Genomic DNA, 16958 nt, shown 5'->3' on the forward strand with positions numbered 1-16958 from the left:
TCAGCCCTTATGAACGAATAAATGTTTTTCAGTGCTGCCTGAGCCTACAGCAACAGGCAAGACGAGTCATGCAATCATGCTTTGAAGTTGCTACCCACACGGGCCATGCAGTGCATCCCCAAAACACTGTGAGGCAACTAACTGCCTCCTCACCTGAATATAAAGATGAATAGCATGAGGAGCATGCAGAAGGTGGCTACGTTGTCCATAGTCTTCATCAGCACCACAAGCTGGCGGCGCAGCGCAGGCATGAAACGCACCAGCTTCAGCACCCGCAGGAGACGGAAAGTCCTCAGCACAGAGAGGCCCCCGTCCGACTGGCCGATGATCTCCCAGATGCTGTAGCCCAGAGAGGCACAGGGAATATGAGGGACAAAAGGAAAGACCAGTGAACAAACAGAAAAGAGAGAGGAATAACAATGCTAACCCAAGTTTTCACCTCTGCATTGGCAGCAAGTATAAAGGGGTCAGAGAGAAAATCCGTTTGAGGAAGATATAATTAGAAGTATATACTATAGGCTTTTACTTATGTGTAGAAAGCTGCATTTCTCCCTTAAGAACATGAACATGGCACTGCATGTTGCAGGAATGAGGAAAGGATTGCAGCATTAAATTCCAGCAAGACAAGTCCTTCTATCACACATTAAACCTTTGTAGCATCCTTAATTTGTGCATTTTTAAAATATTTCACAGCTAATATTTGTGGTGGACTTACAAGGCAATAGCAATTGCCTCCATTCTACAGAGGAGAGAACTGAGGGGCAGAAATGCTATGCGGCTTGCCTAGGGTCACCAAGCGTTGGGAAAAGATTGGGAATCTTGGTCTCCCAATCCTTGGCCTTGTGCATCAGCTCAGCTCCTCCTAATATAGCTGCTAAATCCTTTTTGAAAAGGCACATGAAAATGTGCAAGCTCTGTGGTACTCTTTTCTATGTGTATTTCAGTTGATCCCCAAGGCCCTTGTCACCTGATGATGACGATGATACTGTCAAAGATGTTGTAGGGGTTGCGGAGGTAATCAAAGAGACCAAAAGCAGCAAGTTTCAAGATCATCTCCAGGGCAAACATGCTTGTAAAGACAACGTTGCTGATCTCCAAGATGTTGGTCAATTCCTCTGGCTGGAGAGAAGGCAAATTCAGAGAGTCAGAACTGAGAGAGCCCTGAAATTATCGGAAATAAAGTGCCACCATTTCCAGGGGACAGGCTTTGTAGGGAGCTGCAAGATTAGAGTGGAGCTGGATAGAGCCACTTGCACTCCAATTCCTTTGCACATTTACTACCTTCATCATAGATTACGTCCCTAACAAATGCTTTTACTAGAGGTGGTGAGGAGCCCCACAGCCATTCACACAGCCAAGGCTGACCAAGCGTCTCCCACATCCCATTCCATGCCCTGGTCCTCCGGCTAAAGGTTGCTTTACTTTGTGCAAAGAACTTGAGTATTTTTTGAAGCAGGGCAAAAGTGGCAGATCTGTGGTCAACCTCTTTCTTCAAGGATTTCTTCCTCTGAGGTCTCCACAGGTAGCTGGCACAATTTTTTGCTGAAATTCTGAAAACATCTGAATGATAGAAAAACAGTTCCCCATCTTCCTCTAAACCTCACTGCACTTCTCTGCCCCTTTCCCCTCTATTTTTTCCCTTCCCCATTTTTCTCTCCCCCGCTCCCCACCAAATCCTTTGTATACATTAGTTTTCCGGTCTTGCTCCAGCAGTTTTTTCTCATGCCTCTGTCCTCAGAATGGTCTCAATAATCACCCAAGCAAATATCAGACTGGATGAATAAGACAACAGCGAGGAGGGGCACACTGCTAACGCCTACCTATAAGGGACAGGAAGAGCAGGACAGGGTGAGAAAAAGAGAAAAATGGACAGCAAGAGGAAAAAGGCAGATGTACAAGGTGAAAACCTCCAGGGATGACACAAGATGACTGTGTTGAAAGCAAAAAAAAAAAAAAAAAGAAAGAAAAAAAGGCAATCTGACCCTGCCTCAGGCATTTTTTTCTGTTGAATCTCTGACACGTCTTTCAGCCCCTGTGATACAGCCTTCTCCAGCAGAGACCGATGTGTTTGTGCATAGGAGAGAAAGTGTTTTAATGATTCCATCAGTGGAACAAGTCTGAGCAAATTAAATTACTCCTCCTTTTGTTTTCTGAATTAATGACTTTTTCTTCAGTGTGTGCAGCCTTGGAAACTTCTCTGACAAGGTCAGGAAAGGGTCTAGATCGTTTCCTCAGGAATGATGAAACATTGCTTCAGAGGGAGACAGAGGCTGCGCTTATGTCATTGATGAGGGATGCCAGGATCTTGACATCCCCTGTGAAACGGAGGCATTCCCTGCACTGAATTTGGGATGGACTCATCTGCTCCAACCACCTCTCATCCAGGGACAGGGACTGCACCAGGCCAAATAGCAAGGGCTGAGGTCTCGAACAAGGTCAAATGCATGAGGGGCGACACATGCGCAAGCCTGCCCGTGTTTGCACATACTCAGACACACACATACATAGCCCAGGGAGACTACCACGGCAATGGCAAGGCACAAAATGTTCCCAGAGTGGGAGAAAAACTTCCTACCAGTATAATGGGTTGCATCTTGAGGCCAGGCTAGACAACCCACAGCCTTCAGACTGCATGAGACTGCTAGGGTAATTCACCTGGCTGTAGCATGCTGCTGGCCATCACCTTCCCAAGCAGCAGCTGGTGGGGACCTGCTCCAGACGAAGGTGTGCCACCTTCCCAGGCAGAGGGACAAGGCACGGCAGCTCCAAGGCACTTCTTTAGAGCTCCTCTGCCCCAGATTTCCATGTTGACCTTGGGGCAGGTATGTCACACCTCAGACAAGGTTACATATTTGATGTTTAACCTAATGCGCCACTGAGCCCCAGCTCCCAGCCTTCAAGGTGAGTCTGACCCAGGCTCTGTGGTAGCAGGCAGTACTGCTGTCACTGTTTGGATATCTGTGCCAAAAAGGTTGCTGAAGACTCCCCTCTTCCTTCACATTGGTCTGAGCTATGCCTGAGCATCTTTTAAGCATCACATGGAATGGATGGGAACAAGAAAACTGCAAAAGCCTGTTGTTTGGGGCAAGAGAGGACAGACACTCCTGGCACTGCGGAAACAAAAAAGTGAGTCCCTGCAGGTCAGAGCCAATATTTTTACCATGATCTCAGTATTAGTGCCCACTAGGAAGGGGAGTCATGGTCTCTCCCCGAGGACTGCAAAATTGCTGTTTTTCTGAAGGGCAGCCTTTGTGTTGGCTGTGCCTGTTACTTATTCAGCTGGTGGAAGGGGAAGTGAGAGAGGAATGCAGTTCTGGGCCTGACCCTCCCCCTGAAGCTGGGGACTGCTTTAACCCCTGCTCTGGGACCCCCAGGGGGCTAGATCCTCCCGGTGAGCAAATGGACTGGAAACTGCTCTTCACATCTATGGCTTCCCACACCCTTTGCTAATTTCTTGCAATCCTCTATTTTTATTGAAATACTCCATTTCTTTAAAATCAGAAAAGGGGAAATGGCTCAATTTCCATCCATAATTACATTTGAATAACAAAACCATCCTGAAAACGAGGGGGAAAGGAGGGGAGATAAAAGCAAAGAGAGAGAAAGAACGAGCAAGTGCACACGGGAAGGGAGAGATGAAGATCACTTCACGGAGAGCCAGGCAGTAATGACACTTGCCGGGAACATAAGGTCCATATGCTAAACAGAGATGCCAGTTTCAGCCTGAATCAAATGATTATGTCAGTGAGAATAATCAATGTAAAAAAGCGACAGGCTATGATGGTGCATTATCCTCCTCTCTGCTGTCCATACATCCTCTCTTGTGCTGTCGTAAGGAGCAATTGCTGTTTGAAAAGCCATGCTTGCATCTCGCTTGTGGAAAAGGTCACCTGTTCCCCTGTCTCTCCTTCCCTCCCTGACATCTGTTTCTCTAGTCAAGCCTCCACCTGTTAATCTTTTTCTAATGGGCCATCAATCAGCCCGAGCAAAACATCCTTCCTAGAGAGAGGGGCAGGAAAGACTGGGCAGGGAAAGGAAGGAGAGATGGGCAGAGAGAAAGGCAGCGAAAGAGAAATCAAAAAACAAAGCTGAAAAAAAGAATAGTAAAATAAACTCAGTGGCACCCACAAGCAGTAAAGAAGGAGAGATTTTTAAAAATGGAGTAGGAAAGAAGTAAAGGCTGGGGAAGGAAGAGCAACACAAAAGGAATGAACTCAGGAAAAAAGAAAATAAAAAGAGAGAGGAGCCAGCTGGAGAGGCACACTCACTGGCTAAAGGCAGATCCTGCATTGCAGCCGTTTCTGGAGATACAGATAATTCGGTGGAGTGCAGAGAGCCACCAGCTGGGAGCAGAGGCTGCAGGGTGGGGGCCACCAGGGGCTGTGTCCTGTGTGGGGATGCCCTCGCACCTGGGGCAGTGTGGCCATGAGTGACAGTGGACAAGGCTGGTGGCTGGCACATGGCTGGTGCGGGGGACTCTCTCTGGCCAGGGAAGTGTGACCTTGATGAAGGGGGCAAGCAAACAGGGAAAAAGTGGTTCTCTCCTTTTCTTCCTACCCATACATGGAATCCCCAACACAATGGATGTGTGTCCTGGTTTCGGCTGGGATAGAGTTAATTTTCTTCCTAGTAGTTGCTATAGTGCTGTGTTTTGGATTTAGTATGAGAATAATGTTGATAACACACTGATGTTTTAATTGTTGCTAAGTAGTGTTTACACTAGTCAAGGACTTTTCAGCTTCCCATGCTCTGCCAGGTGCACAAGAAGCTGGGAGGGAGCATAGTGAGGACGGTTGACCCAACTGGCCAATGGGGTATTCCATACCATATGATGTCATGCTCAGCATATAAGGCTGGGGGATGAAGAAGGAAGGGGGGATGGCGTTTGTCTTATCAAGTAACCATTACGCGTGATGGGGCCCTGCTTTCCTGGAGATGGCTGAATACCTGCCTGCCGACGGGAATTAGTGAATGAATTCCTTGCTTTGCTTTGCTTGCGCACACGGCTTTTGCTTTCCCTATTAAACTGTCTTTATCTCAACCCACGAGTTTTCTTACTTTTTTCCGATTCTCTCCCCCATCCCACCAGCGGGGAGTGAGCGAGCGGCTGTGTGGTGCTTAGTTGCTGGCTAAGGTTAAACCATGACAATGTGTCATCTCACAGTTGTGAGAGCTCGCCAGGCTCCCACAGACAGCACTCAGGCATTTATCATCAAAGCCATTAGCAAGGCTTCCTCCTCCCAGGCCACCCAGGTTTACCTAGAAACTGTAAATTGAAGTGTCCACGAGGAAAGGACTGAACTCAAGGCTATTTTAGTCCAAGCAAAACCAGGGAAGACCAGAAATCTCCCTACAAGAAGAATCTCTCTATCTGAAACAAGATGTTTCTCTCGGTTTACCTCACACCATTCAAAAAAGCTAAACAGATTCTCAAAATGTTTGTGATCAAATTGAATAGGCCAAATTAATCCTTTGTGCTTTCAGCCTGTTTTTCATTAATTAGTGGAAACCCAACCTGACAATACTCAATATCACAGTCATCAGACTAAGAGTGCATTGCTGAGATAAATGGAGAAGAAGGAAGATCTCAGTTCCTGGCATTACCATCCTCCTGTACAATAGCTTTTTGTTTGTTTGTTTTAATATATATGATAGCTGCAGATAATACATTTTTTTTTTTCAGAGCCTAGGATATTTCCATGAAGTCAAGTAAATAAAATATACAGACCAAGAACAATTGTGGTTGTCCAGCTTTTTGGGAAATGTCCGTAGTCTTGTACAAAAATCCTCTCTGTTTTTTGATGCCTTCACAGACATGTTTAATTCCTGGGTGTATTTTCAGAAGTATGAGTATGAGAAGTGTGTATATTGCCAAGCCAGGACAGACTGGTTTACCCATCATACTAGGAGAGAAACTTGAACAAAACTGTGGGAGCTGAGTATTGGGGTGAGGGAGGTGGCTTGAAGGGGAGAGAGACCCCACGGGGCAAAGCATGCCCAGAGCCAGTGTTTTAACCAGACTGGTTCACCTACTCTGCATATGGATGTCTTTCCAAATCCATGAAACTACCTAATTCACTTCGTCATGGCAAAAAGTCCTTCATCCCTAACAATGTAGACAAAATACTGAGAGTGAAATGTATGATTCAGATCTACTTCAGAGCTCCTGCCCAGTGATCAGAAACTAGAACTGGGGCAATAGAAGGCAGCGGCTCAGCTTTTTTCCGCCTTTTCAGTTTCTTACTAACTAACATTAGAGTTCTTATGTCAATTAGACTGAAAATGTAATTAGTCCATTATCTGACAGCAGCCAGAAACTCCTGCACTATAGGAAAGGTTAAGAATATGCAGACTACCATGAAGCCCCTACAGAAGTTTCTCCCAACCAGGAGTAAATTTGCAACTGTCTCGAAACTGAAGAGTAATTGATGTGATCTATGCAGACCAGACCTACCAAACCACACCTGCACATCACTGCCTCTGAGAATGAGAGAGAAATATTTCATAGGGAGGTCTCTCCAGCCTGTCCATTTTTACTCACTTACTGTCAAGTCATTTGACAATAATCAGAAGAGGCATAGAAATCAGCCATGGAACATACCAACTAGCTTTTACTTACTCTAATCACCACCCCACAAGCAATACAGGATTTTGTGATGTTTTGTTATACCCTAGTTTTACAAGACTGAAGTAATGTGGTTTCATCTACCACCCCAGGGAGACTGTTCCATCATTTACCAAATGTCAGTATGATGAGCTGGCTTGGACATTTGCTGAACGTTTCTGACAAGCAGCAAATAGTAAAAAGAGAAGCAATAACTGTAAAATATGAACTTGTGGATGCAATAAATGCTGGTATAAAGGGAAATCACACAGGCTAAAGGATATGAAGGTACTGATCCACAGGGCTGGTCTAGTTAGGAAACAAGGGATCGCCTCCTGATCCACACAAGACAGACCTCATAAAATATTGATCTGATGTACGAAGGAATACTGTAAGTAGATACTGCAGAAGATAAACCAAGTTACTCAGCAATTGTCTCACTGGCTACTAATGGCAAAGAAGCTTGAGTCTAACCACCCATTCAAGAAATATATGAGAAAGGCAGCCTGGACATTCAGCTGGGACCAGCCTTTCATCTTCATGCTGAATAAAGGAGAAAAGTGAGCAGCACCAGATCCTCTGTGAATATTAAAAAAAAGTAAGCCTCTTAAAAGGATCCTTTTGGACAGCCACAAGCATCTAATATCTTGATTTTCTACACTGGATTTTAAAAATAGGCACTTCCAAGTAGAAACAGATCTGAAGAACTGCAAAAACTATTTCAAGCAGGACAACGCTTGAAATTATGGATTTTGGCTTGTGCAATGTCCCAGCAATATCTGAAGGCCTAATACTGAGGATATTACATGGTATAATGCACACTGATGGATCTGAATAAACTTATCTATTTACAAGTGATAACTTGTGATAAGCTTAAGGATTAAAAATTACTCATAACAGTGCAGTGCAGTTTATCCCAAAATGAGTTGATTTCCCTCACAACCAATGTATAAGGAGATGGGAAGCTGCCTTGGCCACAGAAATAGGACAGGACAAAGGACTGGATGGATAAGCTAAACAAAGCCAAATTCCATGATGATTTAGATCCGAGTAAAGTGGTTTGAGTTGCTGAGGTTAAGTCTCCCGGTAGAAAAACACTGCGAATATTAAATACCTGAATTGTAACAAACAGATAATTTTAATTCCTGTTTTTCTTTCTGTTGGTCAAGGCTCAGGAATCGAAGGCAAGGCTCGCACACGGGCTCTGTCCCCCAGGTTCCTGTGTTTCTGAGCCTGAACCTTGTGCCTGGCTCCTGCAGTCTCTCTCACCCCTTAACCTGGTGGCTGGTGGGAGCTTTGGTCTGCGGGCCAGCTCACCTGCTATTGTCCGTGAACAAGTGGAGCAGCAAGGAGCTGACAGACATTCCATGAGCTGCTCCCAGGACTGCCCAAACTTGTGACACCTTTGCACACCCTCTTGCCCAGCCAGATACGTCCCCAGAGAGTGGCTGGGGTTGTGATCTCCCATGCACCAGAAAATAAAAGCTCGAGAGGTCTCTATATGCATTAGCTCTGGGCCAGGAGACATTCATATGATGAAATAGCTGAAGCAACGGAAGCTATTTCAGCCATAGGATGGCGTCACCCTACAAATCACAGATCTCTATAGGCAGAGGGGTTTTGCTGGATATTGTTCTGTGAAAATTGGTGTTTCATAGGAGGAAAAACAACAGGAAAAAGAGAAAAGAAGGAGAGAAAAAGAGGCGATGAAGCACCAGTCTGAGATGTACTGATAGCATGGCTTGAGGAAAACTGAAAGAGAGCAAAGGGAAGTGCAAATGCCTGTGTGCTTTTGAGTTAATTGCTGACTGAAAAGGACTTGGAATTCATGGTATGGTCTAAATATATTTTTTTTTATCTTTTTGTGCCAGGGAAACAGGATTCAGTACACATATTTTAAATAAACAGGCTGCACCACATTTTTCAGCTATGATCAATTCAACTGACGTCTCTTTCTAGTAGAAACAGCATGCAGGGTCATAAGCTTTTCCTAGCTACTTATGGATAAAAAGTGATAGCATAACTTTAAGGACGTGTCATTAATAACCTGCTACTAGAAACCCCAAGGCTGCAGGCAGATCCCACTCTGCTGCGGGCTGTACAAACACAGCAGACGCGGCCTAGAAGGGCTTAAATCTGCACACACAATAGCCATAACATGAGAGTGAATTCTCTACCTCCAGCTCAAACATTCTTCTGCTAAACTCTTAATTCACACTGTCTCCAATAAACCAAAACGAACAATGGCTCTCCCTGCTTGGTGCTCACATCTTTAAAACATCAGTGGGCAGTTTTCATATTGTCCTGGGCTTCAACCCTTAGTCATCTCTCTGCTACGTGATAAATACATCGCTCTTTTTAATCTATTTTCATGAGTCAACCCCTCCAGCCTCTTCTTCATTCTCCTCTCCTCTGAGCTCCTGCCAGTATTTTTCTGGTACTGAAGCATCCAGTGCAGTTTTGCATTCTGGGATCAAATTAAGGTTTCCCATCCTTGTATCAGAAACTAGCTGGGCTTTGAAAAATGGTCTAATGCTTGGTATGTGGGTGGGATCCAGACATCTGAGGCTTCAAATACTGGCTCAGACACTGTGTTGCCTCAAACAGGGAATTTAAGATACTCTGGGTCTCAAGATATCTCCATCCTGATACAGCACAGGACAAATCTGTGTGCCTTGCTTGAACCAGACTCACTGCCTGTCTCTTTGCTGCCTGAGACTGTGTTCAAGACTAGACTTCACCTTGGCTCCAAAGCTTCAATGCAGTCAGCATCTCAGTAGTGGAGCGATCTCTTATTTATGTGATGTGGGCAGACACGTGGAGCGAATCATGGTCACATTCAGACTAGTGGCATAGATCTGGATGTACAGCGTGGACTCCTTTAATGCAAAGTGCAGCAGAGCTACCAGCCAGCAATGCAGATGCAAGGTCATGGGCGTGCTTAACACCCTCTGAAGCTGGCTCTGCACATCATAAAGTAGACACAGCCTCTGTTTCCCAGCTATAAAATGAGGGCACACAATCCTTCTCCATCTCACAAGTCTGTCATTAGGATAAAGTGCACTGCTGACTCAGAGCTGCCTGCAAACTATTGGCATGAAAGTCAAACCTGTGTCCATACCTGCTGTCTATGTCTGACCTATCTACCACTTCTTGCTGTCAGGGCAAAGGAAAGGCTTAAGCCATCTGAGCCCCAAAAATGACTGGAGATGGGAGGTGGTGCCTTTCCTAGCCTTCTTGTATAGATAGACTGCGCTCAGGCATCTCTTAATTAAGCTGGAAAGGCTAGCAAGCTGATGGATTTGAATTGAGATGCTGGTGAAGTGCCTGTGACATCCCCAGAGGGCACATTAAATTAACCAAATAGACTAAGGATTCAGTAAGCTAATGGAGAAGGAAATGAGAGAGAGAGATGAGGAAGATGGAAGAGACGGGGGTGAAGGAGAGAGAAGCAGATGGAAAGAGAAGACAGGGTAAAAAAGAAAAACAGAGGAATAGAAGTCAGCGGGGAGGAGGAAAAGAGAGGGAATGAAAGGAGGTGAGAGGAAAATACAAGGAGACAGTGAAAGTGATTAAGTGCAGGGATAAGGAAGAAAAGACCCTGCAAGCTCCTGAGGCTTTCTCCAAAGCCGTGCTGGGACCATCTGTGCTGCGGCCTGGGGTCCAAATTGCTCAATCTCTGCCTCCACTGAGTTGCATCAGCTGCTTAGCGAGGCCATAACCCCAAGCAGGACTCACCAGACCCTGCCGCCCACCTTGTGCCCTGCGGTGCCTTACCTGCTCGTGGTGCTCGATGCCCATGCTGATAGTGTTCACTAGGATTGCGATCATGATCCCGCGGTTGAAGTACTTGCTGTCCACAATCCCTCGAAGCTTGACCCTCACTTCTCGCCACATGTCACTGCAGAACTTCAGCCGTCCGCCTTCTTCCACCTCCTCCTCCTCCTTTTCCAGCTCGGAGGCACTCTGGTCCTCTCTGCTGCCCTCTCCCTCCTCTTCGCTGGCTCGTCCATCCTCCTGGTCTGAGTCAGCGCTATCCAGGACAGAGAGCCTTCGGGATGCTTCGTGCTCCCCGCTATGACATCGGGGGCAGTTGGTGGGATCAGAGGTTGCTGTCACAGCAATGGGCTGGACCAAGCCCTGAGGAGGGCAGTCGAGAGAATTGTGCTGCTGGCAAAGCCCTGGGGAGAGAAATGATCACGCTTAAAGGAGAAGGCTTTGGAAAAGACATCCAAACTGGGCACCTGTTTGGTTTTTGGTTATTTAGACAGGGTAACTGGGCTTTCTAGCTGTAAGGATGATTAAACACTGGCATGTCATCTCAAGGGCAGAAATAAAAGCCATTGCAATTGGGGGCTTTACACTGACTGTCCAAAAGGCATGGTACTGTTCAGCTGCCAATGATTAGGCTCAACGGGGGTTCACGTCCATCAGAGGAAGAACTGTTTTGTCTGATGCAGGAATCACAGCTTGAGACTCAGTAGCTTGTGTTAAGTGGGAACTGAGGGAAAAACGATCACCAGGGCTGCTTTTGGCCTGAACTGCTACAAGTGGGGTCCAAGAACCCACATGCTGAGCTGAACTCTCTAAATTACGGAAGCTACATTAGCAAAGCATCTCAAGAAGCTAGAAAAGATAGCGCAAGAACACTTTCTCCCGATAGTGCGTGCGCTCTGAATCATAATAGATCTCCTGACTTCAGTGACAAAACTAAGTTTGTGTTCCTCGATCCTCCAGTTGGGCCTGGAAGATCAAATGGACACTGGGGGAATGAAGCAATTAATTCATTAACACAGTGGATGAAGCCTGCAGAAACTTTTCTCCCAGCAAGTAAAGAAAATGAAAGACACAGTATGCAAGACCAGCTGAAGGAAAATCCGCCTTTTTGCTTGTTAATGGGAGCATAACTTCGGAAAGGCATCGCAGGCAGTTAATACTAACTCTATAAAACCATTTTTACAGTCACTTTTCAGGCCAGGAATCCAATTTAAATGGTATCTCGTGTCAAATTTTACACAACAGCATGTGCTCCCATCAAGAGAAATTGTCTCCATTGCCCTTGCATATCAAACTGACTTCTTCAGTATTGCTCCCTTGATTCAGGAGACACCCTATTGCAATTCTACTCCCTTTCCCTCTCTCTTGAGGTCCCACAGCAACTCAGTTTGGGAGGAGAGCTCTGGGGGACCTGCTGTGCCACCGAGTCCAATCCTTAGTCATATCCCCCTAATACTTCTCTCCCCCAAACTGCTATCATCATCCTGCTATACCAGACTTGGAGCCCTTTACAAGCCTCAGCCAGTGCCTTTAATGTTATCCCATTGTGGTGTCCGGGTTTCAGACCTGGGTTTCCAATGTTCCCTGCTGGTCACCCCTGTTTCATTCCCATTCTTGCTGGTCATCCCCTCCTTGCTGGTCTGGTGCGCTGGCCATGGCCCCATGCTCAATGGTGAATATTAATATTAATTCTAATTCTGTGCTTTGTAGGCACAGGTCCTTTGGCAAGCTGGCATACGGAGATGCTCCCAGTTACTCTCACATTTCCACTATTGGCATTTCCAGCTTTACCCATGCAATCCTTACTGTAGTGCCTCTGGCTTTTCCTGTTCATGCGTAGCTTGGCATCGCTCGGCTCCACGTGGCCCTGGCGCCGGCTCTGTATGCTGTTGTACAGCCCCAGGGTGCGGCGTTTGGCTTTGCGCACGATGTGGCAGACATATTGGAAGATCTCCTCATAGCAGTCTCCCGGCTCCATGTAGCTGGCGACAGTGCTGGAGGAGAGGTACCGGGCTCTCTGCTCCTGCATCAGCTGGTGCTCCCGCTGCTTGGTCTCCGAGAACTGCGTGGCGATGACCACCAGACACAGGTTAATCATGAAGAAGGAGCCCACCTAATAGCAAAGGAGAAGAAGGGACAATCAATGTCAGCACGAGGAATAACATGCGGGAGAGGGACTGTAAAAGGAGAGAGGAGGGGAAAGTGACTGGAGACAGACAGAGGAATGGGAACCAGCCTGTGTACGGAGATGGGATTTCAGAGGAAGCCAGGGCTGGCTGAGCTTGTTTTTGAGAACTCGCTCGACGTAATTTCCATGCAGAATTTAGAGCTCTGAACTGAAATTCAGGAAACACAAGCCTGACTTTTGGCTCATTTGGCAGGCTTTGGGACCTTTAGCAAGTCACTTAGAAGTTACCTGCAAAGGGTTTGATGAAAACTGGACTTTTTCTTTCCCTCTCCTTTCTGTTAAACAGAAGGTGGGAGACAGAGGACTAGTTTGATAATTTGGTTGCTTTCTCCTCTGCTTGCTCTTTTACTACTGGAAAAATCATGCACTGTCATTTATGGTCTTCAACTCTTGGAGGACATGTCAGTATGTTCAGAGCATTTTATTTATTTCTGCCATTTACACCTTAATTCGCCATACATTGAGATGGCATTTGGCTGAAATGAATGAGCTCTTGAAATCAAAGAGGAGTTTACAAAAACTAATGACTTTGAGAATGACACTAAATAGTCTGGCAAAACCATGCTTTCTTGCTCATTTTCTATTCTTCTGATTCTTCTGATACTATACATATCATATTAGCTCTTATATTACTTGTTCTCCAGCCTAGGTAGGCTTTCCATTTCGAATACAAAAGCAACCACAACCTACTCCCCCAATTTCTTAGAAACAAAACAAAATGCCCAAGTTCTTCCTATTCTCCATATAGAAGCCAAAAAGTCTACCAGGCTTATTTTACACCTTTGCATGTTCCCTTTCAGTTTTCCTATCTGTAAAATGGAGCAAATATTTCTTGGTGCTGAAAGATCTGGAGGTAAAAATCTCACTCTCAGTGTTACATATTATGAAATTACAGATGAATCTCCACTAGGAGATTTATCCATTCCACTTAGGATAAAACCTGGGCTTCAACATGATGAGAATTTCATACATAAAAGGGCTGGTAACCACATTCAAAATAATTCTCAAAAGCTACGATGCCTTGATTGGTGCTTACTCCCCGTAGAGCTGTAAGTGGTGATACAGCACTGATAAAACACAGAGTCTGATCTCTGAACAAGGACCACATGTCTGTGCTGCTCTGAAACGGATTCTGCGGGGCAGCCCCCGGGAGGAGAAGCAGCACCAGCTCAAGATTTCTGTTTCCCCTGGACCAGGGAGCATCCCTGCTACGGGACATCCTTCCACTTTGTTCCTCCTGTACGAACCCACACAGGACCCAGTCTCACCTTTCCGTCTCTCCTTTCCAAGCAAACAGCTCTGACACAGAGCTGGATCCAGTCCTGCCCTTATCTTCACGCATGTGTCCTCCCCCATATAAGTGAAGGGGAGAGGGCAAGCAAAGGTGGCGATAACCTGACCCTAACCCTCTTGCATGGGAAAGGTAGAGGTTTTTTCAGCAAGTGCCCTAGCTTGTTTTATCTATCCAAGCAGCCTTCCCCTCAGTGCACAGCCCTTGCCACTCCCCCACCAGCTTGCACCCTTGGTTGTCCCTTTCTCTTGCACACAGGTGCTCAGCAGCTCTGTCCAGAGGCTCAATACAGTGACTCTCAGTATTTCAAAGGGGAGATGTCCCTGCTAGCATCTGAATAAGCCTTTGAAACATGAAGCCCTTCCCAACCAGATTCAGCATAAGGACAATAAACCATCTCAAAATAAAGGGCTTTTTTTTTTTTCTCCTCCTCTCAGCACCCTTCAAAGCTGTTCTAATTCTGTTTCCCTTCATCACTGAACCCTTCTCTTCCCTATCCTCCCGCCCATATTTCAGCCTATTTTCCCTTCACCTTCTGTACGTGGCCTTGAAAATTAAAACAATGCCTCGTTCGGATTCCTTCACCTTCCCCCAAGATTTTCCCTAGTCCGTGATGTCTTGTGTGTTTTCACCGAAGAGAGTATGACTGGGAATCCAAATTCTTCCCCGATGCACTCTCCTGCCCTCTTCCCTCAGCACCACACGATACACACTCACACGGGCTTGCCCATTCAGTTATCTCCCTTGGCTTGCCCTGCGTGAGGCAGGGTTGGGAGCTGGACACCAGCTCTGCGCGCATTTCTGGAACGCTAATTGTGACGCTGCCCGGTACTTTGCAACTTCCAACACCTCCACAAACAACAAGCGATTAAGACTTGCAACACCTTCTCTCTAGGCTACAAGCAGAGGAGCTGAGGGCACAAGATGGCCTCAGCAGGGTCATACTATAAGCCTGGGGTTGAATCCAGAGGGGGGGTCAGGTTTCACATCACCAAGCCCTGTCCTCACAGGAACCATTTGCTGTGATGTCCCACCACCTGACCAAAAAGGGGATGAGTGAGAGGACTGGATGTGGCAACTAGCCCCCAATTCTTAAACCTCTTAGCTAGGAACATCAAATGCAAAACAAATGAGCTTGTTTAATCCTTAAGACAACAGGCAAGTCCATAAAGTCTAAGGCTCTGCTGAGTCCATAAACTCTAAGACTCTGCCTCCCAGCTAGCAGAAGGACAGTAAGGGTCCCAGATGACTCGTAATTGAGCGATCCATCTCAGCTAGCTGAGCAGGGAGACCGAAAGGGTCTGACATAGAGTCAGACAAAGCATCTGACAGAGGCAGAAGGAAACCATTGATTCAAAGCCCCACATAGGAATCCTGTTCAGCCCTGAGACTGAGCTGTACTGTGATTAAGCAGATCCTGGCCTTGTTCAGCCCAAGGCTTGATCCCTGTCTCTGCAATATCTAATAAAATCTGACTGGTGCTGGAGATGCTGACATACTTGCCTGTTATTTTTATTGCTTATGCCTGGATATACAGCTTGTCTTCTGAAGCCCACATGTGTAAGCACAGAGCATTTCAAGGAGGCCACTGAGTGATGCAATGTGGTTGCCAATCTGAGAGTTCAGAAAAGCTTTCTCTAGTCCAGGAGCCACACCAGTGGCCAAGTAGCTGGAGAGGTGACAAAGAGACAGCTGGACATCAAGCAGGAAGATCGAACTGAAGCACGACCCGAGAGGTGAAAGCATGTCACCTCCCTGGTCTCTGGCAGAGGGGGAAGCTATTTACAATTTGCTGAATATGCAAAATGCTTTTACCAGGTTGTTCTGCAAGGCCACTCTGAGTGCTAGGGTGAGCCAGCACTCTTCCCCTCTGGGAGCACGTCTACACAGGAATCCTAGACTATGCCGGGAATATATCCAGGTGGTGGAGCCTTCTTCCTGCCAGATGAGCAGTAGCAGGTAATGCCCTTATGCAGGTGTTTGAAGATATCTCTGTGAGGGAGGGAGAAGTCATGGATGAAAGCATAGGTCTAAGGAAGAGGCTGCCGAGATCCAGCCCCAGAAGAGTAAGTTTGAGCCAAGGCTAGGATGTATGTGGAAAAGCAAAGAGTCAGGGCTTGAAGTATGACTGTCAGAGCAATCCTGCTGAGAAACCTAGGCCTTTCGACCATGCAGAAGGAGGGAAGGATAAAGGCTGGAAGGACTGTGCTTCATGAGATTTGAAGAGGGATCGTCATTTTTATAAGAAAACTCAGAGGGAAAATGAAACCAAGGGATAGCAAGCTCACACTGTGGTGTTGCTTTGTGCTGCAAAAGGTGCATTACACGTGCAAAGAAGGTAACAGAAAGGCTAAATACTTTCTTGGTGTAATGCCACCAAAGGCAAAGGAAATATCCCATCTAGCATATGGCTTTGTTCTGAGCAGTCCCCAGGATAAGTTGAGGTTCGTATGCTCCTGTGTTTGATGGAAATAAACCTAGATGGCTTCTGCAAATGAGGAAGGAGTGTCTAGAAATGTCAATGACACTCCGCAGTAAAATCTCAGGTGGAGTGTTTAATTGAGGGTTTTCAGCCGCCTGCAAATTCAGAGACAAAGTTTGAATCGCTGGGAATCCACATGAGGTGAGCCAGCACTAGAAGGATGCTCCTGCTTAGAAACCAAAAATATGCTGACAGAATTTATGTAGTTTGGAGCAGGGGTGAGGGGCAGTTTTTGGAACTGGCCCGCAGGAGACGGGCATGCCCACCCCAATGGTTAAACACTGACTCTGCACAGTCCTTCCTGGCTCTGGCAGAGACTGTGTCTGAGGCCAGGAGGAAAGTCTGTGCCGAACTGCACATTGTACAAACCTGGGTATCCTGGCCATGCTGCTCAAAGTGAAAATGCAAGTAGGTGCTAAATGTCTATTGCATAGTGGGGGATCTGAACAAACTTTATGGGAAATAATTGTTTTCTGAACTCACAAAAAGCAGTGGATGTTCAGTTTGCCTTTGGGAATAGAGCTGGGGGGACTTCTACCCTCATTCTGTGCAGTCATACCTCTGCACTGTCTCTCCTTGGGACTCTCCAGCCTCAAAGTAAAAGCAGCATTCCTCA

At 46.3% G+C, this 16958-nt stretch overlaps 1 protein-coding gene across 1 annotated transcript in view; it reads right to left on the minus strand.

Annotated features, from left to right (window-relative positions):
- Positions 1-16958, minus strand: part of CACNA1I (calcium channel, voltage-dependent, T type, alpha 1I subunit) — a gene marked incomplete at its 3' end in the record, with an annotated part of 69337 nt that overhangs the window by 12065 nt on the left and 40314 nt on the right. Inside the window, exons 7-10 of the mRNA XM_009575984.1 lie at positions 12188-12494; positions 10382-10785; positions 968-1119; positions 154-339 (exon numbers count right to left, since the gene is read on the minus strand). Coding sequence (XP_009574279.1) covers positions 154-339; positions 968-1119; positions 10382-10785; positions 12188-12494 — 1049 coding nt within the window. The remainder of the gene's footprint in view (positions 1-153; positions 340-967; positions 1120-10381; positions 10786-12187; positions 12495-16958) is intronic.

The sequence above is a fragment of the Fulmarus glacialis genome, unplaced genomic scaffold, assembly GCF_000690835.1.
Source record: "Fulmarus glacialis isolate BGI_N327 unplaced genomic scaffold, ASM69083v1 scaffold1004, whole genome shotgun sequence".
Classification (NCBI taxonomy): domain Eukaryota; kingdom Metazoa; phylum Chordata; class Aves; order Procellariiformes; family Procellariidae; genus Fulmarus; species Fulmarus glacialis.